Source organism: Lipotes vexillifer, unplaced genomic scaffold, assembly GCF_000442215.2.
Source record: "Lipotes vexillifer unplaced genomic scaffold, Lipotes_vexillifer_v1.1 scaffold1016, whole genome shotgun sequence".
NCBI classification, from domain to species: Eukaryota; Metazoa; Chordata; class Mammalia; order Artiodactyla; family Lipotidae; genus Lipotes; species Lipotes vexillifer.
Window position 1 is genome coordinate 409,469 of NW_006769290.1, and position 15,449 is coordinate 424,917.

A 15,449-nucleotide genomic window follows, 5' to 3' on the forward strand; every position below is an offset into this window, starting at 1 on the left:
CTTGGTTAATTAGGATATACCATTCCCCAAAAAACACTGATTAATTATGGATTTACAGTATTTTCTTTAAAATTTTATTAAAAAGACAAATACCAAAATACTTTCAATATTATTAACTCTAAAGATAATGCAAAGGTTAAGAGCAAAACTAATACATACCTTATGTAACTCCAAAGATGAAGGCTTTTTCCTTTTCCCTTCTGTGACAATTTCTACAAAGACATAGTAAAAATTATCATTTAACGTTAAATGAGATAACATAACAGAATAAATCTTTTCAGTTATCTTTTGTTTCAAATTAACTTCTTGTTACATTTACAATTTACATTGATACATTTTACAGAACCTGAAGGACTAAAGGTCAAAAATAATCAAAGAGTAGCAGATTCTCACAAAATTTCTCAATTAAACAATATACATATGATGACAACTGAAAAAAGAAAGTTGGTTCTAAGAACTCAATAAGAAATTCCTTGGCAAAAATCCTAGTATCCAGTAGGTCTTCGATTTATGTTGGTTGAACCATAAGACCAGATAAATTCTTATAATGGGGGGTGGGGGGGCCACAGGGGAGGAGGACACAAGGTGAGGGCTACATATCTAAGTACTTATGCAACAGAGAACAGCTTAAGTCTTTCCTCACCAACATTTTTCAGACTTCTACGGGATTTTCTTTTATGATTCTTTCATTCAGTCAGCAAATAATTACTGAATGTCTATCATGTGTCTGGCACTGTGCTAGCCAGTGGGTATAGTGTAGTGAGCAAATTAAACACAGCCTAAGTCTTCCTGGAACTTACAATTCACTGAAATTTCTCACAAATTTCATAATAAAAATGAATGGTAAAGACCCACACAAATGTGATCACCTATTTATGATGAACACACCACTGCAATTCAGTGGAAAAGTGATGATCTTTTCCATGAGTAATGCTGACACAATTTGATAACCAAACAAGGTAAACAAATAAGTAATAAACATCACACTATATCAAAAATTATTTTTAAATTGATCATAGATTTAAATGTCAAAGACAAATAAAGCTTCTAGAATAAAAATGAGGGGAATATCTTCATGACCTTGGGGTTCTCTCAACAAGAACCCCAAGATCCTTGGGGATCTCTCAAACAAGACTCAAGTAGTACTAATCCATAAAGGAAAGGATTAATAAACTCAACTTCATTAAAATTAAAAACTTCTGTTCACTAAACCTCATCATTGAGTGAGAAGGCAAACCACAGACTGGAAGATTATTTATAATTCACGTATCTATGTACAGCATGGTGACTATAGTTAATAATACTGTATAATACATATATCTGTCAAAGGATTCATAACCAGAATACATAAAGAACTCCCATAAAGCAAAGGCAAGACAACCCAATCTTCAAAATGGGAAAAAGCCTTGCATAGGTACTCCATAAAAAAGAATGTCCAAATGGCCAATAAACATATGAAAATATGCTCAATTTCATTATTACTAGGGAAGTGTAAACTAAAATGGTAAGAGAATACCATTACACAGCCCTTGGAAAGGGTAAAATTAAAAAGAATGACAATACCAAGTATTGGTAAGAGACTAGAAGTCTTGTATATTGCTGGTGGGAGTGTAAACGAATACATCTACTTTGCCAGTCAGTATCTACTAAAGTTAGAAACCTGCCTACTCAATGTCCAACAATTACATTTCTAGATATTTAATCAAGAGAAATGAGTGCCTGTGTCCACCAAAAGGCATGTATAAGAATGTTATCTCTTTTTTTTTCTTTTTTTTTTTTTTTGTGGTACGCGGGCCTCTCACTGTTGTGGCCTCTCCCGTTGCGGAGCACAGGCTCTGGACGCGCAGGCTCAGCGGCCATGGCTCACGGGCCCAGCCGCTCCGCGGCATGTGGGATCTTCCCGGACCAGGGCACGAACCCGTGTCCCCTGCAACGGCAGGCGGACTCTCAACTACTGTGCCACAGGGAAGCCCAAGAATGTTAAGTTATCTTTGTTCTTAATAGCCAAAAACTAAAAACAATCCAAATGTCCATCACAGGAGCATGGATAAACCTTTTCATACAATAGAAAACTACAAGCTTTGCACAGTGGCAGTATCGTAGCCAATGAGGTTTATCCGAGGCGCAATTATTGCTAATTGAAAACTACATAGTAATAAAAAAGAATGAATTACTGCTGTGCACAACACGGATACATCTCACAGACATTACGTTCAGAAGAAAACAGATGCAGAAAAATGTATGATTCTATTTATGTGGAATTCAGGAACAGGTAAAACAAATCTATGTTGATACTAGATAGGATAGTGTGAGTACCCGAGCAGGGAAAAACTACTGACTGACTGGGATGGGATACAAGTTAGCCTTCTGAGATGCTGGAAATGTTCCGTACCTTGATCTAGGTGATAGTTATACAAGTGTATGTATACAAGTATAAAAAATCATCAAACTAAAGATATTGTACTGTGTCATATGTAATATCTCAACTTAAAAATTAAAAAACCTTTAAAACAACAGTTATAACAAATGGGCTATAGCTTATCCAGAAATCTATATAGCTGAAATAATTTCTCTCATTTCATGAAAATAGCATGAATTTCACCATATGCATTTCCTCGAGCAATCACTGATGTAAAAATTATTTTAACTTCTATACTTAAGCTTTCGATAGATTTAAATAATTTTCAATAAAGTAGCATTTCTCAGACTACCAAAAATATATAACATTTAGATAAATGGTAAGAAAACCTTTCTTATATAAATTCACTTTCTAGTCAACTTTCAATTTAATAAAATATACATATTTTTAAAAAAGGAATATCAGTTGCTTAAATCACAGACAGACTCATTGAGTTAAAAATGCTTCTATCCTATTTTGCAGAATGTTTGTACATTTCTTTTAGTGACTACTATTGTGACTTCCCCAAATTTTAGGGGTTCTATAACTGAGTTGCTCCATCTGATACTAGGTTGGTATTAGAGCATTTTAATAAATGATGCATCACTGCTTGTGACTGTCTGGTATAGCATAGTGCTCTAGAGTAAAACTATTAAAGTCCAACAACCTAAATTTATATCTTGGCTTACTAGCTGTGACTTCTCTGAGACTCAGTGTCTCATCTCTAAAAAGGGGACAATATCCAGCTTTTCAATTGCCAAGATTAAAGTGACATAGTCTAGTCTCCCAAAAGAAATAAAAGCAAAAATAAACAAATGGGACCTAATCAAACTTAAAAGCTTTTGCACAGCAAAGGAAACCATCAACAAAATGAAAAGACAACCTACAGAATGGGAGAAAATATTTGCAAACGATGTGACTGACAAGAGCTTAATTTCCAAAATATACAAACAGCTCATACAACTCAATATCAAAAAAACAAAACAAAATAAAACAAAACAACCCAATCAAAAAATGGGTAGAAGACCTAAGTACACATTTCTCCATAGAAGACATGCAGATGGCCAAAAGGCACATGAAAAGATGCTCAATGTCACTAATTATTAGAGAAATGGAAATCAAAACCACAATGAGGTATCACCTCACACCAGTCAGAATAACTATCATGGAAAAGTCTACAAATAATAAATGCTGGAGAGGGTGTGGAGAAAAGGGAATCCTCCTACACTGTTGGTGGGAATGTAAGTTGGTGTCGCCACTATGGAAAACAGTATGTGGGTTCCTTTAAAAACAAAAAATGGGGACTTCCCTGGTGGTCCAGTGGTAAAGAATCCTCCTTCCAATGCAGGGGACATGGGTTCGATCCCTAGTTGGGGCACTAAGATCCCACATGCCACGGGGCCACATCTACTGAGCTCGCATGCCTCAAAGAGAGAGCCCACGTGTCACAAACTACAGAGTCCATGCACTCTTGACCCCACACGCCACAATTACAGAGCCCATATGTCCTGGAACCCGCACACCACAACTAGAGAGAAGAGAAGCCTGAGCACCACAACAAAGACCCCACATGCTGCAACTAAGACCCAACACAGCCAAAATAAATAAATAAAATAAAATAAATATTTTTTAAATAATTAAAAAATAAAAACAAAAACTGGAGGGGCTTCCCTGGTGGCGCAGTGGTTAAGAATCCACCTGCCAATGCAGGGGACACGGGTTCAAGCCCTGGTCCAGGAAGATCCCACATGCTATGGAGCAACTAAGCCCATGCTCCACAGCTACTGAGCCTGTGCTCTAGAGCCCACGAGCCACAACTACTGAAGCCCGTGTGCCACAACTACTGAAGCCCATGCACCTAGAGCCTGTGCTCTGTAACAAGAGAAGACACTGCAATGAGAAGCCCACACACCGCAACAAAGAGTAACCCCCGCTCGCGGCAACTAGAGAAAGCCCGCGCACAGCAACGAAGACCCAATGCAGCCAAAAATAATAAAATAAATAAATTAAATAAAAAAACAAACAAACAAAAAAGAGAGCTACCATGATTCAGCAATCCCACTCCTGGGCATATATCCAGAAAAGAAGAAAACTCTAATTCAAAAAGATACATGCACCCCAATGTTCATGGCAGCACTATTTATAATAGCCAAGACATGGAAGCAACCTAAGTGTGTATCAACAGATGACTGGAGAAAGAAGATGTGGTGTGTGTAGACACACACACACACATACATATATACATATAATGGAATATTACTCAGCCATAAAAAAGAATGAAATATTGCCATTTGCAGCAACATGAATGGACCCAGAGAATATCATATTAAGTGAAATGTCATAAAAAGATAAATATACGATATCACTTATATGCAGAATGTAAAAATTAATACAAATGAATCTAAATACAAAATAGAAACAGACTCACAGACATAGAAAAAAAACTTATTGTTACCAAAGGGGAAAGAGAGTGGGCGGAACGATAAATTACAAGTATGGGATTAACAGATACAAACTACTATACATAAAATAGATAAGCAACGAGGATTTACTGTATAAAACAGGGAACAATATTCAATATCTTGTAATACCTATAATGGAAAATAATCTGAAAAACATATATACAGCTGAATCACTTTGCTGTACACCTGAAAGAAACACAATAAATCAACTATATTTCAAAATAAAGGGAGATTGTCTATATTAAAGTATCTAGAGTATATCTGGCCAATACTACAAAATAAATTATTATTATTACAATATTTTATACTAAAATACCCCTCTTTAAGAAACCTTAATGTATTTACATTAGCATACAGAAAACTCGCTCTAATTATTCCCATTATATATATATGTCAAATAATCAGAAAGCGTGACTTTTTCTCAAGGAGCTTGTGGAACCATTCATTCATATATTACATAAACATTTATTTTAAACAGTAATTACCATTGCCAGGCACTATGCTAAGTACTTTACACAAATTATTTTATTTAATCTTACAAAAGTCTTGTGAGTTCAGTAATGGCATTATCTCCATTTTATAGATGAAGAATTTAGGTTTGAAAAATATAAATAACTTGCCCAAGGTCACCATGTTAATCCATCACTGGTCTGATTCCAGAGGTGGAATTCTTAACCAGAACACTCTAGGCATACTGGATGCTATGGAGATAGGAAATGAATAAGACAGTCCCTGTCACAGAGTTAACAGTATAAAAGCAGAGATTAAACAATTCAGCAAGCTAGAATATATGATGGAATCTGGTAAACATCACATAAGAGGTGCAAACACCCATGGAAATTCAAAAATAGGAATATTTTTTAAGTTTGAGTTAATTAGGAGATAGTTCTTGAAAAGGCACAATTGAACTGGACTTTGAAGTAAGTTTTAGATAATAAGTTTTAGACAGGGAGAAATGGGTGGTAGGACAGTGCAATGCTAAGTGAAGCCAAGTGAGTTATCAATATAGGTATATGTGGTGAAGCAGCTCACATTAGCCAGCCTCCTAAATTACTGAAGACTCACATTAGAATTATACATCTGAGAGGCAGGTTTGAGACAGCACCATTACAGCAAAGATCCAGTCTGAATCTTTAGAGCTACTCAGTCCTATACATAACCCACTCCCTGTGTTACCATATCCCCCCTCTAATCTACTTTCTAATCCTCTGCCTTCTATCACCAGGCCTGGGAATCACATTCACCATCCTAGATTTCAATCCCTACAGCTTATTACCTTGCTATTCTCTCATCTCTTAGGTAATGCCACTCTACCCTTTCCACTACATTTTTTTTTAACTTGACCCTTGAGTACATGTCTTTTTAATATTCTTTGTTTTTCTTTTTATTGAGGTATAGTTTTCACCTACACTCTTCTCTAGCTCTTCCCCAGCCCACCAAATTCCTTTCCAAAGTCAATACAATTTCCTTAAATTCTGAATCTTCTCCTTGAACATTTCCTCCACCTTAGTTTAACTGAATCCTTTTTATTACATAAATTATACATTACACATCTTTTTATTTACTAAACTATTTTTTTAAGACTCTCTCAAGAAGATTCTTCTCCCACTTATAAAAACAGGGGAAGGGATTAACAACCTCCTCCCCCTGCCACCACTTCCAATTAATATTCATCCTTATTGCAATAATTCCTCCTTTAAAATTCCCATAACTTGCATGTATTATTACCTCACCCATATTGTAATTGCCATGTACTGACCCAAGACCCTCTCCAACATTCCTAGAATATTCTGATACTTGATTCATAGTTTTCCTCTCTATCATTAAAACCTACCATCATATCGAAGCTCTAAAACTTTCATAAATCAAATCACTCAATAAAATGGACTCATCTTAATTTACTCTAGTCCAACAAACTTCGTACCACATTCCCATTTCAACAACATGCATTCACAAATGGGTTTAATAGGGTTACACTTCTCAAGCTCACAAATGTAAACCTCTCATTCTACAACATACTGTCCTTTAACCCTTCCATTTCCTCACTCGCACTGATCCCATTTTTTACCCCCACATCATATAATACCCTTTAACCCTAAGTAAAACTAAATTCTTTTATTCCCCCCAAATTCTTGCTCCTAGACTGATTAGCACTGCTAAAGAAAGTCATATAATTGTAGTAACCACAAGTGGTACTATCTACAGACTCACACGTGTTTTAACAAATACTTTTTCAAAATTAGTTAATAGTTCTTTTTTTTTTTTTTTTTTTTTTTTTGCGTTCCGCGGTCCTCTCACTGTTGTGGCCTCTCCCGTTGCGGAGCACAGGCTCCGGATGCGCAGGCTCAGCGGCCATGGCTCATGGGCCCAGCTGCTCCACAGCATGTGGGATCTTCCCGGACTGGGGCACAAACCCGTGTCCCCTGCATCGGCAGGTGGACTCTCAACCACTGCGCCACCAGGGAAGCCCAATAGCTCTTTTATTCATCCCTAATTGACCTCCTACTCTATTTTGAGCTCCCAATACCACCTGAAAGTCCCTCTTTCTCCAAAGATGATCTTGCCTATTTCACTTAGAAGCCATGATTGCAATATCCTTAACTTCTCAAAATTTATCTATATCTTTATCCATCGTCCCACCTTTACACAAGTCTTATTTAACAAACTGTCTTGAGTCTATCCTCCCCCATTTCTTCTAAGACTTCACCCTATCAATTATCTCCTACCTGATATCGTTCTCTCTCCACTGAACCCTTTCCCATGCCATACAAACCTGATTTTTATAGTCTTTTTTAAATAATCCTTTCTACTTAATTTCATACTCAAGCTTGTTCCAAAATCTTTAATTCACATCTCATCTTCTATTTCCTCACCACCACTCATTCATTTAGCCTCTTGAAATCTGGCTTTTGTCCCTACTGCTCTACTAAAATTAGTGGTAAAAAAAAAAAAAGTGACCTACTAATTGCCAAATCCAGCATCCTCATACTGCTTTAACTCTGATTTACATTGCATTCACTCTCCCTTGCTTCCCAAACCTATCATACTCCTTCTAATCTGCCTAACTGCTCACCAGTGTCTCTTCCTCCTTACTTTGAAATTAAATATATGTGATTCAAGATTTTTCTCACTCCATACTCTTTCTGTGGGTAATTCTATCCATTCCAATGGCTTCAGCTAACATCACTGCAAATAAAGTAGTTTGACCATGATTAATTGTAGATTCTGGTTTTGAACTTCAATTATGGTTCATCAGACACTGAATAATATGTAGCCATCACCTGGACCTACTGAAAAAAGAAAGGTGTATCATCATGGGACACTAGATCCTCAAGCTGAAACTGGGGGAGGAGGGAAGAGTTTCAAAATCAAGCAAGTTTGAAAAACACTGCTGTTCAGTCAATCTCTTGGAGAGGCAGAATGTATAGTAGCACAACAAAAGCTCTGAAAAATCCTGCAGTAAATAAAATTTTCTTATAACTACAGTTGTCCCATTTATTTGTCCATCAAACCTCTTTTCCAAGTAAGGTTCACTAACATCCCATGACAGTAAAAAAGATTAAAATTATATGTTTTTTAATCAGAAAGACAAGAGTTTGAATCCTGGCTCTGCTTCTTGTATTGCTAACAGTTGCTTACCCTCCCTAAATTCCAGGTTCCTCATCTGTATATCAGAAATAATAATAACCACCTCAGAAGGTTTTCGAAAGAATTATAATGTCTGTAAAATTCTTAGCACGCTGTTTAGTACCTAAGTACCAAAAAAACTTATCTATCCTTAACTGCAAATGAGAATGAACACAGATCTCCAAGGTTGTTGCCTGAACAGTTGATAACCTGAAATTTACTTCAACTTTCCTGTTTTAATTCAAAAATTCATTTGGAAGTTGTGATCTATGACTCTAATATATCTGTTATACTTTTGTTGTTGTTAAACATTTCTAATGGTCATTCTCCCTTGAATGACCCATGCACTTTATTATTTCATTCAACTGTCACTAGACCTGTCTCTGGTACCAATAATTTTTTATCTGTGTCCCCATCTAATTCACTGCTTTGATATGCTGGAAACCTGGAAATAAGATATTCATCTTTACTGGGGTAATAAATAACTTAAACACATAGATTCAATATAATAGGAAGAAAGCCTTCAGAAGCTTCTCATGAGTGAACTTTAGCATACAAACGATGTGATTTCTCCTCTCATGCTTAGAGGTGTTTTATGCTTGATTCTTTTTTTTTTATTTTTTATTTTTTTTTTTTTTTTTTGCGGTACGTGGGCCTCTCACTGTTGTGGCCTCTCCCGCTGCGGAGCACAGGCTCCAGACACGCAGGCCCAGCGGCCATGGCCCACAGGCCCAGCCACCCCGCGGCACGTGGGATCTTCCCGGACCAGGGCACGAACCCATGTCCCCTGCATCAGCAGGCGGACTCCCAACCACTGCGCCACCAGGGAAGCCCTATGCTTGATTCTTGATTCATGGCCACATTCCAGAAAAGTAGGGCAATCAGAGTTTTTGTGGTTCTTCTACTTACAGAATTTTTCTTTATTAACTCATTTAAAAACAATAACACAATGCATGTTAACATAACTATTTTTTAAATAACTTTAGTTTCAAAACATTGAGAAGAATGGCATTATTTTACTTTTTGCAACTCTCTTTAACATCTGACTTAATAAAAGACAGATGATTTCCGCTATATGCTTCTGCATTCAATTTGTTGTGATACATGTCATGTAGCCTCTGGAAAACTGTCCTGTACACAGGTAGAAGATTAAGAGGGAAAGGCAAACAATGTCTTAAAATTATGAAAAACGGTGTAAGCTCATAGACCCAAAAGGGACTCAGGGAACCCAGAGGTTCCCAGACCATACCTTGAGAACCAGGGCCTAAAACAGATACAGCCATGCCAGAAGCCATCCAACTCCTACAGTTGCCAGTTATGTGAGTCCACAAATGCTTGTTTTTTTGTTTTGCTTAAACCACCTGGAATTGGGTTTCTGCTACTTGCAACTAAAAGAGTTTTGAGCAATACACTATGTAACCCTTCATAGTTCTTCCTTGCTCAGGAGAAAGTTTAGGAAAACCTAGTGCAGTCTCACAGAGGAAACTTGAAACTTCATGTCTTGTTTTCTCTCTCTCGACTGCTATCCGCCTTCCTTATACCTCTAACTTAGAATTCTTCCTGTTATTAGTCAAAATTTTACCTTTGGGTAGTTATGAAATTCTCACGATGATAAATGTCACTTCCAGTCATTCAAGTTCCAGTTAGCAACCCTCCTAATGAAATGGCAACTGCATGCACATAAATGTCACACAGAATTCAGAATCCCTTTAAGCCAACTGATTGCCCTATTTCTGAGAATCTATGTGAGAAAATTAAATATACACTATTCAGAAAAGAATCGTTCTTAAAAATTAATATTCATCTCTTAAAACCAGATGAATACTGGAGAACAGCTAGTTAATATTAGATCTGAGAATGGTTTTTACAATACATTAACAATTACTTTTCAGAAAGGACAGCTCCAAAAGGGAAGTCAGCAGAAAAAGAAATCCTCTCCAGAGGGATAGCTCACATAAATATCAACGTCTTTTAAGAATTAACAATTTTACTCTCAAATTTTACTTCCCACAACTACTTGCACCAAATTAACTGTAATAAATAGATAAATAAATCTAAGTGTAACCAGGTAAAGAGGATGGGATTTGCTGAAGGACAAGGCTAATATCTTGCCCTTACCCCCAAAACAATGTACTAAGCCAAGGAGAAATGCTTTTATTGAAAAAAGGCTGTGCATGTTAAACTGAGGTATGATTACCCCTAAAGTTCTGTGTGAGGAAGCACACAAATGACACCAGATAAACACTGTGCATATTCCTTATGTGTCAATGTCACTTGAAGGTTTTAGGGGAGAAAAAAGTATATTAAAACAAACACCGATCTACTGAAGGCATATACATACATATATATGTGTGTATATATGTATATATATAATACATATACATACTTTCAACGGCAAAGAATATCTCTAGAATACACACACACACAAATGGTAATATTGGTTGTTTATGAAGAGGAATTTCAGGTTTTCAGCTACTTCAAGCAATGTCCCAGAGATCCATGTTCACTCTCCTTTGCGGCCAAAAAAGTTTGAGGCACACTGCCACAAGGGCACTCCTAAATAAATTTAGAATTGTCTAAATAGACTGCATAGACTGTCTATGCAACAACAGATGGCACAATAATAAATAAGAAAATTTAATGAAATAATTGATTCACTGAATGTTAGTGTACTAGAGTGTAAGCTTATTAAAGAGCACTTGTTCCCTCCTCCTCTGCTAAGTCCACAGGACTTAACACAGAAACTGCGGTACCCTTAATGGATGAGATCTTTGACAAAAACTTGCTGACTGGGAGGGCCTCGACCTCGCGTCTTACACCTCCACTTTTGTGTTTCTAAGATGTAGTACCCAAAACTGAAGACAGTCATTTAAGCCGCAAAACAATTTCAAAAACAAAAACACGCTGAGAAACATGGCTTCAAATCCTTTGTTCGACTTTTGAATCGCTTTTGGAAGAAGGGGGTGTCTAGAAAAGAAAAACGTTATTAAGCGGGCCGGCTCAGAAGACCAAGCAAGACAAGTTGCTTGCAGCACTTAGAAGAGAAATGAAGTGTCAATTAACATGCCCAACCTTTCCTTCTTTGCTGCTTTTACCTGCCAGGAGGTACAGCGGGGAGAAAGAGCCAAAGTCGAGAATCAAAGGAAGAGAGGAAAGTAGGACCAAGGCGCTGAGAAGCTGGAAATGAAACTGGAACACTGGTGGAATTACGAGGAAGGCGTGGCAGGAGAGCGGCAAGCCAACCGGGAAGAGCCGCAGGCCGATGAGACCCAAGTAGGGTGCTCGCGGGAGAAGGACAAAAATGAAAAGGGGTGACGGGGTGAAGAGCGGCCGAGGCTTTGATGACAGCTCGGAGTGGTCTTCGACTCGCAGGGGCCCGCCAGACCCGGGAACCGTCCATTGTGCGCGCCCCTCCACCCCACTCCATTCCACTCCCCACTCCCCTCACCTCCTCCCCTCCCCCCGCCGCCCGAGCCCGAGCCCGAGCCGGAGCCGGAGCCCGAGCCCTCGCAGCTCCGGGCCGCAGCACCCGTCGTCGCCTGTTCCCCGCCTTGCCCGAGGTAGGAGACAATATGCTCAGCCCTCCTCCGACCCTTTCTCACCGGATGAAGATCGCCGTCGCCCGGACTTCCCCTTGTCCATCTTCTCCTCCTCCTGCTGGAATCGCAGTCGCTGTCACCTCAAGACCCCTCAGGCTGGGGTAGGGAGGGGGAGGGGAGGGGAAAAAAAAAAAAGCCAGGAAAATGTGAACTGCGCTTGCGCAAGAGCCGTCGCCGGCCCTCAGACCGGAAATTAGCCACCCCTCCCACCTCCACCCGGAAATCACTTCCTGGGAGTAGTTTTCTCTGCGGGCTACCGTCGCAAGTGCTTATTAAGTGACGCTTTTTTCATTGTCTCTGCGCCTGTTAGAAACTGAGACTGGGTGCTAGGTTTTAGCCCGAGATCGTCAAGGCTTTGTTGACTTTGAAGATTAAGTTGACTAAAAACTAAACCGGGGAAACTTTAGGAATTCCTCCACTTCACTGAATCCCGCGAGGGGACCCCGGAAATACGAGAAAAAAACATTAGTCCTTTTGTGCTACTACTTTCCTCATGGACTCTCCCATATATTTGTCCTCAAGGCGCTTCCTCAGACTCAGGAAAAAAAGATTTTAAGACGACAAAAATCAATAGCCTAGCTGCTGGTTTAGCAGTTGGAGTGGAAATCAATAAGGTCAGCTGAGGAGAAAATCTCAGAGTAATGGAAAGGATCTCTTCAAACTCACCATTTTTAAAGGCCAGGAAAAAAGATAAGCTGCACCTCAATTTTTTAAAACATAAAATGCTGAGATGCTAGAAAGTGGGTGGGTCTAAACGAATTTGTGCCGCTAATTTTTATTACAGTACTTAAAGGAATAACCCTGACCTCGAACTCAACGACTAGTACTTGCAGACTGATTTTTTTGTCCTTTCATAGGACCCATCAGTTTAGAAAATTGTCCTACTTTATTAGCCATAATGTACATATTTGAATAACTTTTTTTTACTGTGTAAGCTTTAATCACAATAAGTTTCACAAAATTCAGTAGAGCGCTCCAGAGGCAAAATGATACTGGAATGTTCCAACAGTTTAACATCCGCTCCCCCTCCCCCATTTTACCAAGGCCGGTAAAGGGACTCGTCCAGCTCATTACCAGAGCCCAGGTTCGTGCTTCTTGAGCCTCGCTTCTTACTTACAGTGTGGCCTGTGCGGAGGTAGAAGTAAGCCTCCAGGTGATGATCCTATTGGGCCGGGGGGAGTGTCTTACATGGCAGGAATGGCTGAAAAGCAGAAATACTTCAGGGCTTGATGAGAATGAAATTCACTACAAGGATTTCATTTAGAGGCCCTAGTTTATGTTTAACAAATAAAAACACTGCCTACTGAAAAATATCTGAATTTTAAGTTTCCTCATAAATCAACTCTTTTAATTGAATGATTTAACTCAAGAATCATACTGGCTCAATTTATGAGCCAATATTATAGGAAACTAACTGCAAAAGATGGAAATAGAGCTAAGAGGTGGAAACATAAAAAAGGAAATTGTAAGTAGGCCTAATCCATTTCAGTCCAAACTTACAGCTTCCTTAAAAGAAGTTTTAAAGTTTAGCAGTAAGAAGTGAACCTGTGAGAAATGAAATTATAAGAAATAATATCATTCAGCTTGCAAATATGTCATTTAAACTTGTCATTGAACCAAATACAGCATTTCTGCTAATAAAGACTTAGTGGGTCAGTTTGTGTCTTTGAACTGGAGCTGGTTTTGAATAACATATGTGAAGATAAATGGCCTTTAAGCTCAAGAATTTTAAATTTGCTTTTTATTTTCAAATCTGCTTTTTAAACCAGTATTTTTATTGTTTTAGTTTTGACAATCTCTACTACATAGTTGACTGTATTGCAAACAACTATAGGACTAAAAAGTTCAGTTTTTTACTTTTGAGGGAGTCATTTAACAACCTTACTTTTCCTTTTATGAAAGACTAATTACACAATCTTTTCTTTTATAGTGTTTTATGATGTTCAGGAGAAAGCTTCCTTATTTTAAAATAAGGAAGAAAGACCAAAAAAAGTGAATGATTCTCTTCTCTTAGTATGTTTGTAAATAAGGTCATTTCTTTTATGTATGTTTAGCTCACACTGTATAGAGCCTTTTAAATTAAGATTATTTGAGATTAGAAATTCATCAGCCCAGTATTTTATAGGAGGAGAGGATGGACTGGTTTGATCTTAATGAGTATGGTTCTTTATTGAGTGTTAAAAGTGCATATAAAGTGATTAAGTTAGGTATTCATTATATTTTTGTTTTGACTAACTATACTATTAAAAGCAGTGGGTATGGTTTTTTAATAGTTTCAAGACATAGTGGCAGTGTGAAATTGATCAACCCTTTATTTTACCCCTTAATTAACAATTTCTTTGAGGAGAGCTTAATGAAATCTAAAAAAAGACCCTTCTCTTCACAGGTGAATTAACTTTAAGTACAATCTGAGTATAAACAGGTTTGGTTGGGCACTGGGTACATCCTGACTTCCTAAACTGTTTTAGAAATTAAAATCTGGAATTCCTTACCACGGGCTCCTGGAAAGCCTAGATTTTGCAAAGATATTTGGAGCACTGTGTCATGTTGCTATTAGCCTCATTTTTGTTAGTAGTTGAATCTTATCCTTAAAATATTGAGAATTCTTATGTGAAGAATTTTTCTTCTAGATATAAAGGAATTAACACGATTCATGAAAAATGACTATAGGTTTGTTTCAGGGATACCTTCCTTTTTAAGACAATGAGCAATTTTAACTGCCCTACAGTGTAATAGCCTATTCCTAGGAGTTATGAAAACCTGCAGTAACTTGAGGTATTTAAGCAGGAGATGGGTAATCTCTTGTCCAGGAGGCTATAGGACAAACCTTTAATAACCTAAGTTTTTTAAACTGTCATTTGGCTCTGGGGCTCGGCCCCAGGTATTCTGTACATACACCACTATCTTCTTTTTCGGTTTTTAGGTTAGATTAATATTTTTTTACAGAAAAAATTATATTTGTATTAATTAACTTCATGGCATACCTCTCTAATATGTTTTTTCTGATTTTTTTGGCTGCATAGTCTTTGATTTGCTCTTCATTTTTTTTTAATTGTGGTATAGTTGATTTACAATGTTGTGTTAGTTTCAGGTGTACAGCAGAGTGATTCAGTTATACATACATATACATTTTTTTTAACTCATGCATTCAAATTTATTTTGCTCTTAATGAGTAAGGTACAGGGGCAACAGTGTTGAGCTAAGGACTGAAATTAGTGGGGTTGACTCTCTGGACCTCACAGGAGTGAGGGAGCTCCTGGAAGGCAGGTACTATGTGTGTCCCCAGAATCTGGGACAGGGTCTGGTGTCCCAGACCCAGATGAAGATTGAAAACACAGTATACACCTATTTTTTTTCAGATTC

At 37.8% G+C, this 15,449-nt stretch overlaps 1 protein-coding gene across 1 annotated transcript in view; it reads right to left on the reverse strand.

The window, feature by feature from the left end:
* SENP7 (SUMO specific peptidase 7) overlaps positions 1 to 12,191 on the reverse strand; it is a 155,489-nt gene extending 143,298 nt beyond the window's left edge. Inside the window, exons 1-2 of the mRNA XM_007445537.1 lie at positions 12,090 to 12,191; positions 160 to 212 (exon numbers count right to left, since the gene is read on the reverse strand). Of these exons, the coding sequence (XP_007445599.1) occupies positions 160 to 212; positions 12,090 to 12,129 (93 nt within the window). The 5' untranslated portion in view covers positions 12,130 to 12,191. The remainder of the gene's footprint in view (positions 1 to 159; positions 213 to 12,089) is intronic.
* Positions 12,192 to 15,449: the final 3,258 nt, after the last annotated feature.